The sequence below is a fragment of the Cupressus sempervirens genome, chromosome 10 (assembly GCF_028749045.1).
Source record: "Cupressus sempervirens isolate cs-2001-9-10 chromosome 10, ASM2874904v1, whole genome shotgun sequence".
NCBI classification, from domain to species: domain Eukaryota; kingdom Viridiplantae; phylum Streptophyta; class Pinopsida; order Cupressales; family Cupressaceae; genus Cupressus; species Cupressus sempervirens.
In genome coordinates, this window is record NC_143127.1 from 35,875,881 (window position 1) to 35,898,460 (window position 22,580).

The following is a 22,580-nucleotide window of genomic DNA, read 5'->3' on the forward strand; positions in this document are numbered from 1 at the left end:
AGTACACTTTGCCGACAAGGCTTCTTCAACCATTATCAATCCTTGACCATAAGTGGGAAAGCATCTCGATGGATTTTGTCTCTTGGCTACCCAAGTGTAAGGGATTGCATTTTTGTCATGGTCGATAGTTTATTTGCCATCTCCACTAGATGCCAGACATATCAAGTGATCAAGTTATTTTTTAGTGAGTTTTTCCATTTACATGGTCTTCCACGAAATATAGTGACAAAGATATCCATTTTCTTAGTACTTTTTGGATGGAGTTATTTCAGTTGGTAGGCACAAAGCACGAATTACCATCCACAAACAAATGGATGGATGGAGATTGTGAACAAATGGTCAAAGGGATATCCGAGGAACTATGTCTCGGCACAACAAAAGGCATGGGTTTGTTGGTTGCAATTGGGTGAGTACTATTACAATACTACCTATCACATGTCAATAGACACGACACCCTTAAAGAATTGTATGGTTATGAACCTTCATCGTTCATGGATCTAGCATTGGGTGACAGTCGTGCTCCAAGGGCTAAAGACTAGCTACAGGAGAGTTTAAATATCCTGAGATCTCTCAAGAATAATTTATAAAGGGCTAAAAACCAACATAAGGTGTATGTTGACCGACACCCGATTAGGAGAAGTTTTGAGGTTGGTGATCTAGTATACCTTCGGCTTCAACCATATAGAAATCCTCCTTATAGTCGTGTGGTAAGTAGAAGTTGAGATCGTGCTTCCATGACCATACAAAGTGGTTCAAAGGGTAGGAAAAGCTCCCTACGAGTTAGAGAAGGGAGTTGGATTCACAATTATTTTCGTGTGTCATGTACAAAAAAGGTCATTGGACAACGTGTCACAGTGTCAAAGGAATTGTCTTCCATTGATGAAGATGGGAAATTAGTTCTAGAGCTAGTTGAGATCAAAAATATCAAGGCGAAGAGGCTCAGGTCCTGCACCATCAAGGAGTTTCTTGTTCAATGCAAGGATCTTTTGATTGAGGATGCCACCTAAGAAGGCGAGCAGATTCAGAAGCGACCAAGTCTACAATTTCTTGAAGGAAAGCAATTTTTAGGTCGGGAGGACTGTGATGTTCTCCACATCATTAAATAAATTATAATAATAATGTATATTTGGCTCTGACAATTAATTTATTCATCTCTCAAACCCCTTTATTATTCTATTTTTTGTAGCATGTTGATTAGGTCAACACCTTTTGTAATACTTCGAGAATCTTCCTCAAATCCCTTATAAGACTAGTCAGTAGGTTGGTGTAGGTATGTGAATTTGGTGTTTTATTATTTTATGCAAACTCTAGTTAGTCGTTCAGCTTGTCTGCCATTTTGAAGGTGCAAGATCCTCCCTATTTAACATACATAGTTTTGGTGGGAGTAACTCCTCGCCCTATTTTGTTTTGCTTTTGAATTATTGTAATTTGAAGTGTTATTCATTATTAAAATAATTTCATCTTATATGTGTGGGCATTTGGACTTGTATTCATAACATATTCCTAGTGGGCAGGAAGTGTGCACAAGAGGAATAAATCGATCGCCTTGGGGCAAGATAAGATAAGATAAGATAAGATTCCCTAGCCATGATGCCCTTTCCCTAGCCGCGATGCCCTTCCTGCCGGTGTTCGGCTATGGTGCTGATGTGAGCTTCCTGTGTCATGGCATGCTTGCCCTATGTCGTGCCTATCGTGGAGCCGTCAATTGTGCAATGAAGGGTCGTGACCTCTGGAGTCGTCAATCATTTGCAAGGTCGTGGCTCTAGGTGCACTCTATACACAGGGAAGGTTTTTCTGAAGTAGCTGCGAGGTTTTTCTTGAACTCTCCAACGACATCATCACTGCTCATGCTCATCTTCTTTGTCGTCGTGATGCCCTAGCTGTTGGTCCCTGCTCGTGCTTGGCTCTAGTGCCGAGAGTCGTGTGTTGTGTTGGTCATGTGCATCTAGTGTTGTGATGTGTTGTCTTGTGCCTACTGTGATGTGGTGTGCCTGTGTCGTGCCTAATCCAACCTCCTCTAGAGCTGTCACTTGTGAGTAGGTTTAAGCAGGTTTGAACCATGCTAAATTTCATCTAGCTTGAGCTTGGGTTTGAACAAAATGTCAAACCTTTGTTCATCTGCTATGGATCCCATATCATTCCAATAGCTACTTGACCACATGAAGAAAATAGTGACTAACAATGTAGCCCTAAAGGACATTGTTGTTGAGGCATCCTTGCTCTCTCTTAAGCTCTGTAACCAGTTGAAAGAGGTTGAAGCTAAAATTTACGTTCTTCCTGATTCTATGTTAGAACTATGCCATAAAGTTCATGATTTGGAGCAGCATGTGGACAACTCTTACTAGTATACAAACGGATTTGAAGGAACAACTTGACAGCTGCCTACAACAAAACTAGACCACCAACCTCGATAGGTTTCAAGAAACAATCCAATGTACCACAACGCAAATGAAAGATATCTAGGATTTGAGGTTGAAGCAAGAGGAACTCGACAAAAAACAATGCTCCTTGTAGACCGATATAGAACAGCAACTGAAATCATGGGCATCTATTTGTAGCAACCCCATTTCTTCCTCCCCTCCTTTTGCTACTCTCGGTGGCATAGAGAAGCTAGTCCAAACTAAGCAGATGAAAGGGTCAGGCGTGCTCGTGAGCTTAACTTGAGGGTTCGCAATCTCCCTCTTCCTTGCCCCGAGCCTCTTGCAACAGGCTACTCCTTCCTTAAAGACCAACTGGACATCATTGATATCTCATTGGACTATGCCTGGGTTGGGCATGACAATACCCTCTTTATCATGTTTCATTCACTTGTTGACCGCCTTCCGACTATTATGGCAAAGAGGAAACTCTTCTCTCTCCCCATCAAGATTTATCTTGATGAGGATCTCACCAGATCACAGGTGGCAGAACTTAAGGAAGCAAGGGCTCTTGTTGTGGCTGCTAGACAAGAGGGTAAATGGGCAATGATCAAAAACCTCAAGGCTGTGATTCGAGACACTTTCCCTGCTGGTTAGGAGTCAAGATCGAAGTAGGTCTTTGAGTTTGGATCCCTACTCCTTGTCGAGGTGGTTCTCAATCACGTCTTCTTTTGGTTTTTGTTCTTGTTCTTTCTCGAACACTATTTGGTGTTCTCTTGTTTGTTGCTTTCTTGGTTGTAAGCTCTCAATCCTATAGGCCTCTTTTGGTCTTTCATTGGACATTAATACATTTATCTTATCTTATCTAGTATATCAATTTGTTTTGTGTATGTTCTACATAAAGTCTAACTAAGGAATCTTAATACTTCATCACTACTCCCTGCGTATTGCCAACACTAGACTCCAACCTTGGGTGTACGACTGAGTTGATCACATAGTATGGAAGGTCTAGAGCATTGAATGCAAATGAGGGAACACCCTCAATAAACGGGATGACATACTCAAAGGAACCAAACGACATACACTAAGGAATCTTTATACTCTGTCACTACTCCCTACGCATTGCCAATATAAGACTCCAACCTTGGGCGTACGAATGAGTTGTCTAGAGCATTGAACGTGAATGAGAGAACCCCCTCCATTCACGGGATAACATACTTAAAGGAACCAAATGACATACCTGGAAAGCACATTCTATTCAACATATTTGGAGTCATATGTTAGAAAGACCCCCTGCCTTGTACGACATAGTTAGAACCTCCAACTGCCCACTGTACAATCATAAGATTAGCACACTCATCACCACCGTACATAAATTTGGCCATCATATTGTGAAAAAATCATGAATCAGCTAGTGCCCTATGAACATAATATGGAGAAATAGCGTCTGCTTGACACTCGTGTCTCAAAGTTATTTTTAGTGTTAATTATTTGGCATTTTTGAAAGACTTTCTTTATTTATTTTTTAAGTGGTTTTCTTTTGAAGATAGTGTCATTGCAATCATGCCAAGAGGATATGAAAAGACTATATATTTCAATCTGAAACTCTAAACAAGTGATTGGCAATTTTAGCTTGATATTCCCTCTTTTGTTATGACAACTAAGTATGACTTGAATTTTAAGTTATGATTGTTGTTCCTTAAATATCTTTAAATTATTTTTGAATGAGTAAATGAATGCTTGATAGGATGAATAGATTACAGATATCAACTATGTTTTGAAATCAATGGTCTTGAGGTGTTTTGTGTAGCACTATTTGTTCTATTTCATGTTGTTTATGTTGTTAACAAATAATGTTTCTTGTTGTTAAAATTGTATCTAATTCATGGTTGTGTGAAGACGAGTATGCTGAAATTTATTTTTGTATATACAAGTGTTTAAATTTTTATATTAACTCGCGGATATCTCATAGCAATGAGTATTCATTAGATGCCTCTTCTACTCTTTGGTTAAGAACATACCCCTTTTATTTCATTAAGTAGACTTATTCATTGCAAATATGCTATAAAGATTGATCAATACATGGGTATGTCTCATGAAAAGGTGCATCTTCATGCCTGATCTTTCTACCCAAACCCCACCCTTTCTCCGAGTAATATCATGTCCTCTAGAAGACCCGCAACTACCTATTGTGTGCTATAATGTTGACACACTTCTATGAATCATTATATCTAAGATTGCTCAAGAATGAGATCTCAAATGGCGACTCATAGCTCTCTATTCATGGAATGCAAGGATTTGTAATAGAGGCCCTCAGTTTGACCTAGTTTGCGCCCATGCAAGTACACCATAAAATGAGAGATTCAAAGAGGAAAAGCAATATTGCTAGTCTCCATGATCATCAAATATGCATGCAAATGAAGATGCAAGCTAATCTAAATGAAAACAATGCAAAGCAATACAAAAAATGAAATCTATTCTATGAAAGAAAATAACAATGCAAGATTAATCTATGAAAGCAAATATGACTCTAAGCTGATATGAAAATACAAGGATGAAGCATAATGATGGAAGCCATGGATGCATGAGAGAACAAGACAAGAAGAGAGAAGTTGCAATAAAGCTCCAATGTCCAAGCCCTAATGCTCAAACTCCTCCAAAGTTGCTCTCCAAACCTGCAGCATAACAATACTATAGCAACTAACCTCTATTATTCTTCCTGCTCTTATGAAATGAGAAGGCGAGGACTCCTTATATAGTCAATTGTAGAGGTGGGAGCCTTCTCACAACCTATATGGGATAATAAGGCTTAATCTGTGTGAGACAAAATTCCACCAATGAGAAACGAAGAGTGTTTGACAAGAAAGTGGAAAGAGGAAATTAAGGAATCTCACTTAGAAATATGTGCATTTAAGTGCAGAGAAAAAGGATTTTTATTTATTTTTATTTAATTTATTTCTTTTTTTCATCAAAAAGAGATATTTAAGTGAGGATTTTATTTAATTAAAAGGGAGCAAGTTCTTTCAATTAAATAGGAGCTATTTTATTTAATTAAAAAAGAGGTTTTCTTTTAATTAAATAAGACTTAGAATAAGATGATCAAACCTTAGGAAATATTAAAATAATTAAATTAATTGCAATTTGATGAAGGAAAATTATTTGAATTGATTTAATAAAATATTGCAATGCATTGATTCAGAAAATTGATAAATTGAATAATGAGGGCTCATAGTCTAGGTGACCATTTCAGGGTGCATACACCTATAAGGCTCTAGAAGACCCACGGCTGCCTATAACTCCAAGCACAAGTCATAGAATGTGCTGCAATCTGCATCAATGAAGCCCTCTACCCTTTGCTATCACTTTTGGAATAATATGAAGCTTCAAGACATCAATTCTTGCAAACAATTAAAAACCCAAGCCTTTGGATAAGATCAACACCTAACACAATTCATTGGACGTTTAACCAATTCCGAGTGCTGTAAAAACTCAGAAGAATTGCCAATTCTCCAAGTCTAAAACTACAAACCTTGCTCAATTCTCTTCACACAAATTTATCAAAACCAAATGTTAATTAACATTTCTTCAAGAGAAATTGGTCATGTACCATCAAACATACACGTTACATAACTTGCAAATTCACTCAGCTTTAAATCATATTTGCTTTTGTTGCATTCAAATTATAATATTTAATTATAAACCCTCCATAAATTAGGCACAAAGTCGCTTTCTGATTAAAGTATTTAGTACACTAGACGATGCATATAATATGCTTTAATTTAATTATTAATTAATTATAACTTAATTAATAATTGAAGTCAAATAAATTGCTTATTAAATCTTTCACATGATCAACCTAAAAATCTTAATACTCATTGCTTGCGCTAGATGCCTAAGTTCCTTGCCAAAAATAGCAATAGGCTAAAAATGACTTATTATAAATAGTATGTCCCTAAAAATGAGTCAAACAAAAAATTACAGAGGTAGGATCATGATCACCACAAAAATGGAAAAAAAAAAAAAAAAAAGTAATGTCACTTTTGTAAAAGGTAATAGAACATACAAAGATCCTCAAATCACCACATCAGCCCACAAGGGTTGCAATGATGGGCTAACAACATCAACAATTGGCACTATCCAAAAAAGGAAAATTACAATCCTCCCTCCCTAAGATTGCTTGTCCTCAAGCAATCACAAGGTTGGATGCTACAAAATCTGCCTAAGTAGCATCCACCAAATGCTCCTTGGTGACCAATCTCCTTAGATGCCTCTCTTTGAATTGCAGAATGGTCATAGGAACCAACTCCACCTTCCCCTCGTGATCCAAGGGTGGTAAAGCAATAAAAGGAACAATATGTTTCCCTAACACCTTCTTGAGGTGCAACATATGAAACACATTACGCACTATGATGTTTGTCAAAAGATCAAGCTCATAAGCCACCTCACCAATCCACCAAACAATCCTAAAAGGCCCATAATAGCATGGCTTCAACTTCTTTGCTCCACTATTCTCAAGAGTGGACTTTGTGTAGGGTTGCAACATAAGTCCAAAGCCCCTATCTCAAATGACCACCCAACTCTCCTGTGATCATCATACTGCTTCTGCTAATTTGTGCCCTATGTTTGTTATCTTGTAATACTCTCATGATATTTTGTCTCTCGTGTAAGAGTTTACCAACATTGGATACTTTTCTATCACTGAACAATTAGTAAAGGAAGATAGGTGCCTCGTACCCATATAGCACCCTAAATGGTGTCATTTGAATAGACATATGACGAGTAGAATAACAACACTCCCATAAACAAATCCACTTCACCCAAGCTCAAATATGTCGTATTTTGGCTAACAAGTTGGTTCCTTAAAGAAAATCGACATCCAACCCTTCAAACCTTTATGTTTTGCAATTGTTGAACAAACAATTTGAGTAGTTTGATCTCTTAATTGTATGGAGAACACCCTTATAGCAGATTTGCAATGAATAAGTCTAATTAACCAAATAAAAGGGGTATTTTTTTAACCAAAGAGCTAAAGAGGCATCTAATGAATACTCATTACAATGAGATATCCATGAGTTAACATGAAATTTTAAACACTCATATTTATGAACAAAAATTTCAGCATACTCATCTTCACACAACCATGAATTAGATACAATTTTAACGACAAGAAACATTATTTGTTAACAACATAAACAAACATGAAATAGAACAAATAGTGCTACACAAAACACCTCAAGACCATTGATTTCAAAATGTAGTTGATATATGTAGTCTATTCATCCTATCAAGCATTCATTTACTCATTCAAAAAAAGATATTTAATGATATTTAAGGAACAACAATCATAACTTAAAATTCAAGTCATACTTGGTTGTCATAACAAAAGAGGGAATATCAAGCTAAAATTTCCAATCACTTGCTTAAAGTTTTAGATTGAAATTTATAGTCTTTCATCCTCTTGGGACAATTACAATGACACTATCTTTAAAAGAAAACTACTTCAAAAATAAATTAAGTCTTTCAGAAATGCCAGATAATTACCACTAAAAATAACTTTGAGACATGAGTGTCAAGCAGGCGTTATTTCTCCTTATTATGTTCATAGTGCACTAGTTGATTCACGCCTTTTTCACAGTATGATGGCCAAATTTATGTACGATGGTGATGAGTGTGCTGATCTTACGATTGTACAGTGGGCAGTCAGAGGTTCTAACTATATCATACGAGGCAAAGGATCTTTCTAGCATATGACTCCAAGTATGTTGAATACAATGCGCTTTCGAGGTATGTCATTTGGTTTCTTTAAGTATGTTATCCCATGTATGGAGGGGGTTCTCTCATTCACGTTCAATGCTCTAGACCTTCCGTACAATGTATGCGATCAACTCAATTGTACGCCCAAGGTTGGAGTCTTGTATTGGCAATGCATAGGGAGTAGCAACGAAGTATAAAGATTCCTTAGTGTATGTTGTTTGGTTCCTTCAAGTATGTCATCCCGTGTATGGAGGGTGTTCCCTCATTTGCATTCAATGCTCTAGACCTTCCATACTATGTGATTAACTTAGTAGTACACCCAAAGTTGGAGTCTAATGTTGGCAATGCGCAAGGAGTAGTAATGAAGTATAAAGATTCCTTAGTCAGACTTTATGTAGAACATGAAGATGTACATGTTCATGAGGACACAATACTCAGAGAAAGGGTGGGGTTTGGGTAGAAAGATCGGGCATAAAGATGCACCTTTTCATGAAGATTGACCAATATATGTTTTGCCCTTTGAAGTTCAGTGACTACAATTATCAGATTCAAAATTACTAATCAATATTCAGTATTTATCAATATTGAATTGTCATTTCATACAAATTTGCAGCGATCCTACTAAACTCAACAAGATGTGAGGAAAAACATATGGACAAGATAAAATAGATATAAATAAAAATTCTAAGTGTGTGAATATATATATATATATATATATATATCCCTAACCGGATATTTATTCATTTTTCCCTTTTTGAATATATTCATAATTAAACACTTGCAGGTATATTACGAACACAGTAGAAACCAGTAGATATTCACACAGATATTTGACTAGCTTCTTCTTGAATATAACATTCAAACTCAGGTATAGGCAAATGGAATACAATACTGTAATAAAACCAAAAGATTCTCCACAAGAATATAACCCGTTATTTCACAACATTCAAGATGTCAAGCATATAACCATGTGTTACAAACCAGTAAGATGAAATCAACAAACTCTTATAACTCCTTAAAATACGTTATTGCATTATACAATAGCAATATAATAACCAGCACTATGAATCCAATCCTTAAATATAGATTAACAATCAAATTGAAATACTAGAATAAGAACCTGTAAGCGTGAATGAAACACCTAAACTGATGTCTCCCAGGACAATGGGTTTGCATCCACTATCTACCAGCACAAGGGGCTACATCCTCAAACTAGCTAAAAGCTGAAACTCTCTGAAAACTCTCACAAGCGATAAAGTTGAATTGAATCATAAATCAAAGCATGCCCAGCAATGAGCCTCTTTCTCCTTTTAATACGCAAACTAAGACACTTTGACTCCCCTCTGGCCCTCGTCCTAATCCCTTGTGACTTCAACTTCTCTCTAAAAATTTGTCTTATTCCTCCTTCACCTTTTGTCCTTTTAATAACATTAAACTGACCTTTTAATATTTTGAGTCTATGTCTCAAAATCAATTTTAACATTATATAAAATAAGACTTCAATATTTCTAATGTCCCAAAGGGAGACATTACAAATCTCCCCTCCTTAAAATTGTTTGTCCTCAAGCAATCAGTACCAAGATCCCATATGAGTCTATATGCAGCCCTGTAGTTCAAACTGAAAATAATTGCGGCCACACTATGAAACCAAATGTCTCTCTGCAATCTATCTCTCAACTGGATCCCTAGATCCCATATAACTCTCTGAAAAAACTCAGCACCTGTAAACTGAATAACTCTGATCATCACTGATACCACTGATTCCAACCTCAAACTGAATAGAATTACAACAAGGTCCTCAACAAGCCAAAAATGTATATGATCAACAGCTGGATTCCAAACCCTGTTGTCATAACCAGCCGATATGGCAAGATAGAAATGTATTAGTGAACTATGCATAACCCAGCAGATGGTGACAACCCGACCAAAATAGATGATGAAATACACAAGCCCCTCAAAAACTGAAAGTAACACCCTGGGCGCATCAAATGCCATATTGTGATCATCAATTTGGATAACCTCTAGGTACATAGGTGCTAAAGAGCATTCCCTATGATCAACACATAACTCTCCTTAAAACTACACCAAAATCTATCCAAAGGTTGATGCAAATAATCCAACCAACTCCTGTATGGTGTGAAATCAAGAACCCAATGTGGACTGATCCTATGATGCATAATTGTAGTCAACTCACCACTTCCATCATGTGACCCATATTCATTGCTAGGAATCGTAAGGATTCCATATCCTAAAATTAGAATCATCTTCATCATAATAATAAAAAAGAGTCTTTGTTTATCTCAAAAAGAGGATTATTGGAAATCCAATCAACATCTACTTCAAACACTAGGTTATCGATAAGTTGAATGTGACCTAAAACTTTGGTAGTTGGTCTTTTAGGACAACTATCCAAGTCATAAGTTTGTTGAATGCTATCAAGCTCAACAATGAATTCTTTGAAAAACTCATGCCTTTCTTTATCCCCCTGCTCCTAAGAGTGACTCATGATCCTAATCTGATTTTCTACTTCTTGAAGGGAAATCCGAGCTTCGTTCAATGCCTCATGTGTTTCCTTAAGCTCTCTATTGAACTCCTTAATCGCATTCCATTCTTTATTGAGTTGACCAACAAGTGTTCCAACAACCTTAAGAATGTTATCCCTATCAGAAAGCAAATACAAATATTTTGATTTCATAGATTCAAGGCCTATTTTGATCACCTGCAAATCAAAAACAAGTCATTCTTCGTCCACTCCCTTATGAACCTTCCTGTAGAGATCCTCAACCACTTTGTGAGTGTTGTCATAACGTACCAAGGATGCCACAACCATTTCTTCGTTAAACTTCAGTTGGTTTCTAAAAGCATGCATTTCATTATCATATTGATATAGTTCATCGTCTTATAGTGTTATCTTGGATTGTTCCTCTGAATTTCTGTCATGGGTGTATGTACTATATGGTTCATCACACAAAATTTCCAATCTGTTATTACCTCGTGTGCAACCGTCCTCATCAACCTGTTTGTCAACACTAACCTCCAATTCACCAACATAAGAACTTGTACCCTAGGTAACATCTTCTACATGGTCGTTGGAAAGTTGTAAATCAATGGTAGTTGACTACTCTTCTTCTTCAAAAACCTCAATTTGATGACCTTGATCTACTGGACATTTATCATACATAGTTTTGCACTGGTCTTTTGCAAAGAGATCCTATGCTAATTCAAAATACTTCCTTTTTTTTGTGGCAGTCCTATTTTGGTGCTCTAAATGAAAATCCAAGTAATCACTGAATGATAACTCATTCTGAATTCTGGTAGGAAGTTCTTCATACTCTTCATAAATGTCAAGGATTTCTGCTCTCATGTCCACTTCAGACTTATGGGCTAATTGTTCTTGTAGTTTCATAGTATCTTTTAAGATTTTACCCCAAAATCCTTTATTTGCCAAATTATCAAAATGGATGCCCTTTAGAACTAAAGGAAACCGATGTACAGAGATTTTTAACAACGTTGTTGTGGCACTTTGGAAAATGTTATAACAAGGAACGTCCTGAGTGTTTTGGGCTGAGATTGCTTGTTGCCTTAAGGTATCGTTAATTGATGTTTCAAACCATGAACTCTGTGGCACACTAGATGTGACTGTAATTCTAAATTTATCTGTGTAATGTTATTGCCAGCAATGTTATCATTGTTTGCCTTCTGCTTATTTTGAGATGAATGCAATCAATTTCCTTTCTTAAACACACTTCCAATCGTCAAGTGAGGGCACGATACTTAGCAACATTGTTTGTGACAACACCAACACCTTCCTTTATCTAACTGTAAGCCCCGAACAGAAATATTTGGTCACTGTCTCTATACATTGTCTAAGATCTGATGCATTGTGTTCTTAATCAGATGTACGTTTGTTGGAATTAGATGTTCTATATGTTGAGACCATCCAAAGACACTTGCCACTATTCAAAAGTATGATCTACCTTTTTTTAAATGTGTTCATTGCTTTGAATATGGTACTACTGCCTTTGCTAGAAGTTACCACTATTACATACTTTTGATATCAGGAATTCATGACACACTGACGCCAAACCTTCAAGGTCACTCCATTTTCATTTTCTACAAAGTTGACATCTGCTCCGACTTGTACGAGATTTAATCTGGCCCCTTCATATCCTTAGATACAGCCAAAGAAAAGCTCAATTATATAAGTTGCAAGAAGGGTAAATGTCTTGATTAATAATTAGCATTTGCCATAGCCCCTCAATGCATCTATAACTGCCTCTTTTGAATGGATATCACTGATTGCCACTCCTTTAGAAGTAATACAAGGTAAGATGGATAATTGAAGTCCAAGAAGAAATGATGATTAAATGTTCGATTAATAATTCTCGTCTACTCACTACCGCTCGATGCATCAATTACTGTCTCCTTCAAATGATGTCACTCATTGAGATGTGATATTGAAGTCATCTTCAGCTGGATCAAAGACACAACCACCAGCTTATTGAACTAATAGAACCCTTGCAGCCACATCCTATTCTTGCTCAGCATTCTGTGCCTTGAGTTGATTCAGAGTTTCCTCATTCTGTTTATCAGTTGTTTCAAGTCTCTTCAATGAACAACTTTTATCTATAAGAGTGTGATGTTGCACTGAGAGTTCTTGATCTCCAGCGGCCTTTTCAGTCTCTTCTAGAAGTTGTACAAGGCTTAGTTTTGCGAACTCACAACTCTACCTTGTGGCAAAAACTAAGGTTGCCCACTTGGATGTTAAACTTGTGAACAATCTCCAAGACATCACATTTTGGCATTATCCAACCTGTAAGCCCGAACACCTCAGACTATCGAAGTCCCATGCAACAAAATAATGTCTAGACAAGGAATCGGTGGCAGTTACACATGAACATTCATCCTCTTCCAATATTCCACAGAACTTCATTCATGAGAACGTTGATTTGCAACCAGGTAGAATATTTGTCCCCTTCTATAATCCGGCAAACAACTTGGACCAAACTCGTCTTTTACTGAACCCGATATAATAGTTTCCCCAAATGTTACACCTTGAGGTTACAAGCATGTGGATACCCCAAACCATCAAAACTCAGCGACCTCCATGTTGAAGAGTCGAAAGTGTTGATATCGCCAAGTATACCAATTGCAACACCTATCCTCTACGGATTTTGAAACAAAAGAAGCGTTATAAAGTGTCCTTTGGAATTCCCACCACGTCCTTCCTTATGAGCTTCAAAGTATTTTATTTCAAAATACGGCTTTAGCAGTTTTCTCGGCACAACCTTTGCCCAAAATATTCAAACAACAGCAACACATCTAATTTGTTGGATACAGATAGTAGTGTGGAAGCCCATGAAAGTGAAGATTTTGTGACTTCCTTTGCATTAGTTGATGCTAGCATAGATCAAAATGGTCTAAAAGATATCGACGATGATGTTCTCCACGACAATCTAGAGCTGCTCTTTCCTTCTAATTTGGTAGATGAGGAATATGGTGTGGAAAGATATGAAAGTGAAGATTATGAGGGCATCCAGAAGAACTCTTTCTTTTTATCCTAACATAGAGGTAGCGACTACTAAAAGTTGGACAAATGAAGGCTCTTGGTCCCATATTCAATCTAAAGAGGCACGAGATGATGTTGAAGAACAAATTGTTCCATGAGTTACTAAGACTATTCAAATTTCTAACGCAGTGGAGATTTTATCATCAATAATTGATTAAGATGCACAAATCAATGGAGAAGATACACTGAATGAACAAGGCAAGCCATCCCTAGTTTCTTCTGATGATTAACAAACTACTCATGCTAAAAGAAAATTGATAGCTCTTTGTAGAGGATATTGAATACCATAAGTGATGAACCCAAGGAATCGCATGTATCTACTAGAGAGGACTTAAAAGGTTTTGAAGTGCAGGCTTCTGCGCACGAAAAAAAAAAATTCTCCGGTTTAGGAAATATCATAATTTCAATATTGTTGTTCGGCCTTCCCTTTGATATTCAAGGGCATCAACCTCCCCTAACTTGCAGGGCTCCTCTCAATAAAACTTAAAGAGGGAAACAAGCCCTCTCTACCTTCAATTCCAAACAATCCTTCTGTTTGCTTTACTAATATTTGAGCATTTATTAATTTTATATAAACATTGCCTATATCAAAATCGTTAGCATTCAATAAATCTGGCCCCCACAAGATGAAGGTTAATCCATTCTAAGGTATTTTCCATATACTTTACAACATTTGAGAATAGTAAGCAGAACTTATATAAACAAATAACTCTTTTGTCTTAACATGATCACCAAAATATTTCTCGACCCTCAAAGTAGGATTTGAATTGCTTTCTTAATGCTCACAACTGATGCAAATATAAAGCTTAGGGCTGCAAATGCTCCTTAGTTTTGTTCCTTTAGAAAAAACAATTGTTCCTCTTGAATCAAACTAGATATGCAAATTTGGCCTTTCATAAATTTGTCTCTATTATAACTTCACAGGTTGGCAAGAAAACCGGCTCTGATACCATTGTACTATCCTTATTAAGAATCCCAAAAATAAAAAAATCCTTCAATCTTAACCCTTCAGGCTGGCAAGATAACCAACTTTGATACCACTGTAATATCCCTAACCGGATATTTATTCGTTTTTTTCCCTTTTTGAATATATTCAAAATTAAAGACTTGTAGGTGTATTACGAACAGAGTAGAAACCAATAGAAATTCCCACAGATATTTGACTAGCTTCTTCTTGAATATAACATTCAAACTCAGGTATAGGCAAATGGAATACAATACTGTAATAAAACTAGAAGATTCTCCATAAGAATATAACCCGTTATTTCACAATAACATTCAAGATGTCGAGCATATAACCATGTGTTACAAACCAATAAGATAAAACCAGCAAACTCTTATAACTCCTTAAAATACGTTATTGCATTATACAACAACAATACAATAACCAGCACTACGAATCCAATCCTTAAATACAAATTAATAGTCAGTTTGGAATACTAGAATAAAAACTTGTAAGTGTGAATGAAACAACTAAACTGATGTCTCCTGGGACAATGGGTTTGCATCCATTGTCTGCCAGCACGAGGGGCTACGTCCTCAAACTAGCTGAAAGCTGAAGCTTTCTGAAAACTCTCAAAGGAGAGAAAGCTGAACAGAATCATAAATCAAAGCATGCCCAGCAATGAGCCTCTTTCCCCTTTTAATACACAACTAAGACTCTTCGACTCCCCTCTGGCCTTCATCCTATTTCCTTGTGACTCTTCAACTTCTCTCTAAGAATTCGTCTTATTCCTCCTTGACCTTTTGTCCTTTTTATAACATTAAATTGAACTTTTAATATTTTGCGTCTATGTCTCTGAATCAATTTTAACATTATATAAAATAAGACTTCAATATTTCTAATGTCCCAAAAGGGGAGATTACATATATATATCTTTCAATTAATTTATTATTTCTATCAAACTTTGGAGTTAGTAATTGTCACAAGCTTCCATGTAAATAAAATGGTCTATTTTCATAACGAATGCTAATTATGGCACTGCTAAATACTGTATAACTCACAAACTTCAAATCTAAATGCTGTATAACTCACGAACTTCAAATCTCTGATGATTGAACACTATCTAAAATAATGACACAGCATCTATCATAAATATTGAATGCTTTAGCCATACAAAGGCAAACTCTCAGAACAAGCCTTGAGAATGTTCCGGAGCATTCATAAATTCTAAAAACTAAGTTCAAAGTATGACAACGGCATAAATTAAATTATAACAGGCCATTAAAAATTAACAAATGTCAATATTGTTTGAAGATGATGCCTTTATTCAGAGAGCATTCATAAAGATGAGAAGCTATACTCAAGCCCAAACTACATAAACAAAAGTTAATAACATATTAGTATGCAATATGCATGTAAGCAGCAGGGCTAATACCATGGAATTTTTTGAAATGTGAAAACGACCATATGTATTTTTCTGGAGAAGGACAAAAGCTTGGTTTGTCTTAAAACCAAATTGAATTAACATAAAATTTCTGAAAATTACATATTTAAATTTGTTGTATTAATAACAAATTTAGAGGGATTCATAATAGATAGGTTAACCTAATAGACATAAAACTTACAATTGTATTTACAGGAAACTTCCCACATAGATGCTGGAGAATTTTCCATTGGCATCTAAAAGTAGCAAGACCATCTCACTTCTTCCGAGCCAATGCTGCTGCAATGCTGCCAGCAACAAGTCCTACAGCAGTTGCTGCAATACCTATCCCAATAACACCATCTGGAACAAAAACCAAGCTTTTTAGACAGAACTCTGGCATAGATGACACTTTTCAAGTGAAGCTCTACAACTTTAAGAGTGCATCTACCATAGTGTAACAAAATTACAGCTAAGAAATCTGATTCTTTGTTTTGATGTTAAGACATCACCTTTAGTTATCTTGTCTTCAATTGATTTTTTCAATGTCAGTGCTTGTCTGAAGTCTGGAGCAATCTGAAGCAAACAGAGATGTACTATATTAGAGTTTTGGCCCTCAGACATAAATATGGAAAGCTAAATATAATCTAACACGCATTGCATTGCTAATTAAACAACCATAGACAGCTATTCAGTGGAGAGTTAATTTATTGCAAATATAGCAAAAAATATTTAGACTTGATAGATTTTTAACCCACCAACTTTAAAGATTCAAGGAAAGATTAAAACCTGCAATGCTTTCTCTATATATCGTCTGCTCCTTGTATAATCACCTGCCCTGAAGTGACCCACTGCAAGAAGATAAAGTATTTCTTTCCTTTGCAACAGTCCACCACCATTATTTAAGGCAACTACAAATGCCAAAGGACTTTAGCATTCAACTTGACAAGCACATATAGCATAAATTAATATTACTCAACAAGAATTCTTCCTTGAGAGAATTTTATAACCATGAGACTTCCTGTAGAGAATTTGTCGAATGCATGCAACATAATTGGTGTGGAAGTATCAATGATCTCAGAGGTTCGAAGATCATGAAAGAAAACAATGCAAACCATGGCTAACAAATATATCAAATATTCATGAAAATATGCAAATATTGGGACCTAGTATTTACATTCATATCTGGAATCCGTTTGGTTTCTCTCTCAATGAAAAAATCAGTACTTTAGAGTTGTTAACTGGCCATGTGCTGACCCTTGGGAAAACATGCCATATTTTTTTTATCTTGTATTTCCTTCAACATTCTTTGGATCATTTGGAAGCTTAGAAATGACAGCTTATTGAATGGTAGGAGTACATCCCTCACTAAGTCTCAAAGGAGACTCATTTTGTATGATATTGAAATACAGGTATCCGTAATGATCAGATTGAACAGGAGAAAATTTGAGGATCTCCTAAAGCATGGCATGGTCACGCTTGGAAGATGGGAGATATCCCATAGGCACACATGGGTGAAGAGAACAGTGGAAGAAAATCAGTTCAAAATGGTTTGAAGAACTTTGCTGCTGAACTCAACACACTCCGAGAAAATCAGAACAAAGAGGCAGAAGAACCACTGGCAGCCATTCCCCTTGGGGTCATCCCACCAGCACACATACAGATTCCTGAACCATATGCACACATGGTACATGAGGACAAAATCATAAGATGGATGGATGGTAACAGCGGTTGGATACCATGGGTCGATAGATGTCCCAATGAGTAACAGCTGCCATACTTTTTTTGTACTCTCTATTGTATCTTTCTGCTATTCTCGTATTTGTACAGTCATATGATGTCAGGCGACAGTGTCCTAGTTGCTTTTTTGTATTAGATATATTGTTAGATGTGTAAGTGAAAGGTATGCATAAACTGTCATATGTTTTGTGGTGACTGACCAGAACTTTATAGAGCTTGAATTAAAAGTTTGAGCAAATTACATCTAATACAAAAAAAAAAATGACAGTTTCCATTAGAACAAGATACATTAGGAATGAGTTCATATAATCATTATCATTGTCTAAATTCTTTACAATATTGGTTTTTCACTAGAGGAGTCCCTAGGACCAACTTGAGTGGGCCAATTTCTGTAGCAAACCTCTTTTTGATAGGTTGACAAATCATTAAGTTTTTGTTGCAATTTAAAATTTGGTAGGAAGACAACATAGCATTTGGAATTTTGTTAGAGGGAACTTTGAACAGAATTTTATACGATACTCTGAATTAATCCAGGGTTAAAAATTCTGTTAGGGAAAATAGGGACTTTAGGACGGATCTATATCTTAGGTTTTCCACAGAAAACATTGAAAGATGGCTATCGTGGAAAAATTTAAAGAAAACTAAACAGTGCTACTCAAAAATTCTTGTTGGTCCTCCCATGAATTTAAATCAATTATTCTTATCATGCATGAAAACATACTTTCTCATAACCTTCCATACTTTGTCCATTTACCAACTCAAGCTTTATAACAATGATATCTCATGCAATACATTCTCATGAAAATAATGCAACAGTCTTAAAGTGAAAAAATAATAAAATTCCCATCCCTGGTTCAAGAATTCTGACGTCTCCTGGTTCAAGAATTCTGATGTCTCACAAATCTAAAGACACATACTTTCTCATAACCTTGCATAAAAACATACTTTCTCATAACATTGCATACTTTCTCCATTTACCAACTCAAGCTTTATAAAAATGATATCTCATGCAATACGTTCTCATGAAAATAATGCAAAACAGTCTTAAAGGGAGAAAATACTAAAGTTTCCATCCCTGGTTCAAGAATTCTGATGTCTCAAAAATCTAAAGACACATACTTCCTCATAACCTTTGTCCATTTTCCAACTAAAGCTCTACAACAATGATATACCATGCAAAACATTCAAATGAAAATAATGCAAGACAATCTTAAAGGATCGAAAAAGCTGAAATTTCCATCACTGGTTCAAGAATTCCGATGTCTCAAAAATCTACAGACACAAGATGGATGTTGTAATGTCCCAAAAGTTTGATAAAACTAAATAATTTAATTAATTCAAAAGTTGTCCAAATATATTAAAAATTATAATGATGACTTAATTTTAATTAATTTGAAAAGTGACTAAAATAAAGGTAAACTATAAAGTTATTTTATAAAAATCTCCAACTTGTTCGAGAAGCGACTTCCTAAGAGAAATTCTAGAAGTTTCACCAAAATTGTTATAAAATGAGGGTTTTATAGTGCATTTGACATGTAAAGATTATTATTGAAATTGATGAAATTTTTTGATGCTCTGAATTGACTAAATCTTTGAGGACACAAACCCCCAGCAGATTAATTGAGACCAATTCTTCCTGGGAGAGGATTCACGACAGAGTTCACATTGAGCCAAATATGTTAAGGCTCCACTGGAGACGAATTTTTCGAGAAATAAAATATTTGCAGGTCTGAGTTGTTTTATTTTATTTGGGAAATAAAGAAATATTTCTTGACAGTGATGAGAAAATAACATGTATGAGGTTTGGAAGAAATTCTCACAATACAATAAGATTTGATAGTGTGAAATGAATGTGTTTCTGCAGATATATATTTTATTCAGAATAACAGTGGCTTGTCTTAAATAAATTATCGAGTGACTGTTAAGGCCCTATTTGTTGAATGTATGATTGGTGATGAAATTGGTAGTCAGAATTAGTAAGGGTTCTTATAGATGTGGAAGCCTAAATCTGAATGTATGGAGGCATAATTTAGATGACAATCTTGGATTGGTACTACTCATAGATCCAAGCTGAGTCACAAGATATGCCAAATTTCATCCATGAAGTTTGAATTTCAGCGAATTTTTACCCTTTCCGAACTCCATCCAAATTTTACAATTATTTTTTTTGCTAGGTAATGGGCTGAAGCCTAGATTATTTATTGTTATTATTTGTTGAGGTATTTAATAATAATATTGTTATTTATAATAATATATTTTAATATACTATTATTATTTCTAATAATATTATTTAATTTATTTGTGTTTTTATAGATTTAATATAATATTATTATTTATAATAATATTCTATTGTTTGAAATAATATTGAGTTATTTAGTTTAATTATTTAGCAATGTCCAACTATTTTGACGATTTTGTGGATATATTACTTTTCTGAAGTTTTATCCCTGCTGAATTTCATCCGAATTTTATGATCGACAAACTCGAATTTGAATTCAAACCTTGTGACTTAGGATCCAAGACTCAACTAGACTTGCAAAGTCTAGGGCTGGATGAGTTTGAGCTAAATCCTAGTAGACTCATTGGGTCTGCAAGACTCAGAACCTCGGCAAGTCCCGAGCCTAAAACCTCGCCATACTGCCAACAAAAGAAGGTGCCAAAACATTTTTTTATAAATAACTTTGACTTAAAATATAAGTGTTCATATTCCTCCTCTCAACCCTAAAAAATCATTCTTATTGATTTCAAGCACAAAGAAGAGAGACAAAAAACCCTTTGAACAAAAATAGTGTCATTGAAGAGAAAACCAGCAAATTGATTGAAGACAAGATTGTGATTGTGGATCATTTGGGCAAGTTAGTAGCTTGCATTCATGCCTTTATGGGAGTTTAGGAAAGATTGGGAGTGTAATATCCCCTATTAGTATGACCATGACAATGGATGGATTTAGCCTATTATCAGGTCCTTGTAGGCTAATACTAGTGATTAGAGGACCCTATTAAGGGATATGGCTCTGTTTGGTGGGACTTACTATTTAAAAATAAGTTAACAGATGGTTCTGATGAGCTCAAATGAATTTAAGGAGTTGAATGATGCTCTTAGTTTTTATTTTTGGCTTCTGGTTTGGACTGCAAGAATCTTGGAGGGAGCGTCTATTTTTAGTAAGTCGGCCCGTTAGGTTCATTCATGGTCTTTCTTCATTAGGATCACTCTTGTGCTGTTGAATTTTGATTTTGATGCTTCTTCAGTCATTTTTGTAAGACAGGTGAATTATGATTGTTATTTAATTAAATGCATTGAGGTTGTTATTTTTGTTGGTATTGTATGTTGGCCACCTTAGTGTCAAAGCTCGTTAGAACCAGATTGGGAAGGTTTAAATCTTGGGCACAGGAAACAATGACCTCGTGTGTCAGAATATCATAATGTTGTTGAAGTGGTCATTTTTGGAGCCAAAGGGAATTAGTAAATTGTATTAGTCAAATATGTGCCTAAATATAAAGCAAAGGGCTTTTAAGTGAAAGGTGTATCTAAGATTGGGTGCCTATGTTGTTGAAGACTTGGGGTTTGTAAATGTTATAAAATTCCTTCATGAAACATATCAACCTATTCCATTATTGCATCTTGACCAAAATCAAATGATGTCATTGCATCTCTTTGAGGTTGCAAGAGAAGGAACTGGTGGAGAGGCAACAATAAGAACAAGAGCCTTCTCAATTGAAGCTCTCTCATCAAGTGGACCTAAAGGGAGAAAAATATCCAAGACTTGAGCTTGGAGAGACTAATCCTCTGAATTGGTAACTGGAGGAGAGAGATGAAATGGACCTCGTTTCTCATCAAAGACCTCATCACAACTCAAGATGAGTCAATTAGTCTTAATGCCAACCAAGCGGTGCATTTTGAGATTATCATTGTAGCCATTTAGCATGAGTTTCTAGCTCTTGGCATCTAACTTGATGCGTTTAGCATCAAGGATCAAGACAAATGCAATGGAGCTAAAAAATTTGAGATGACTAATTCTAGGCTTATGGCCTAGCCAAACCTCTTTTGAAGTCTACTTCTTAACAACCATTGTAGGAGAGTGGTTGAGAAGATAGATGCTAGTGTGGACAACTTCGGCCCAAAGTTTCTTTGAAACCTATTTATGTTCAAGCATAGATTGAGCCACTTCGGTGATCATGTAGTTTCAACACTCAATGACACTATTTTGATGAGGGGTGCAAGGTGTTGTTAATTAGTGCTTTATGCCATACAGATCAAAAAAAGTGGGAGAAGGTAGAGGAACAAAACTCTCCCCTACTGTCCATTCTAAGAGCAATAATATATTAGCCAAACTCTTTTTCTACAAATGATTTGAACATTTTAAATACAAAAAACACCTCTAATTTTTTACGAAGCAAACACGCCCACATTTTACAAGTGAAATCATCAACAAAAAGTATAAAAAAATTGGACCCAGTAAAAGGGGGTAGCCATAGGTTCACAAACATTAGCATGGGCCACTTGTAATAACTTAGGAACTCTCCAGGAGTCGTAATCCGAAAAAGGAGTGCAATGTTGCTTCCCAATCCAACATGCTCTGCAAACCCCAAGCATTTGGGTCTAAATCATCGATAGTCCAATGACAAGATCTTTTCGAACAAGCTAAGAAAGATAGTGCACATTCAAGTGCCCATACTGTTGATGCCAAAGTGTACTAATGGAGGAGCAATCAGCAGCCATAGAAAGCTCTTGAGAATCCCCAAGGTCAACAAGTCTAAAAAGACGGTGGTCTTCCGCACCAACAACAATTGTGGA

The 22,580-nt window shown here is 35.8% G+C and overlaps 1 protein-coding gene across 1 annotated transcript in view; it reads right to left on the reverse strand.

Annotated features, from left to right (window-relative positions):
• Window positions 1-16,122: 16,122 nt before the first annotated feature.
• The window catches only part of LOC149532438 (mitochondrial fission 1 protein A-like), a 38,315-nt gene continuing 31,857 nt past the window's right edge, over window positions 16,123-22,580 (reverse strand). Inside the window, exons 3-5 of the mRNA XM_089804509.1 lie at window positions 16,836-16,957; window positions 16,559-16,622; window positions 16,123-16,409 (exon numbers count right to left, since the gene is read on the reverse strand). Of these exons, the coding sequence (XP_089660635.1) occupies window positions 16,324-16,409; window positions 16,559-16,622; window positions 16,836-16,957 (272 nt within the window). The 3' untranslated portion in view covers window positions 16,123-16,323. The remainder of the gene's footprint in view (window positions 16,410-16,558; window positions 16,623-16,835; window positions 16,958-22,580) is intronic.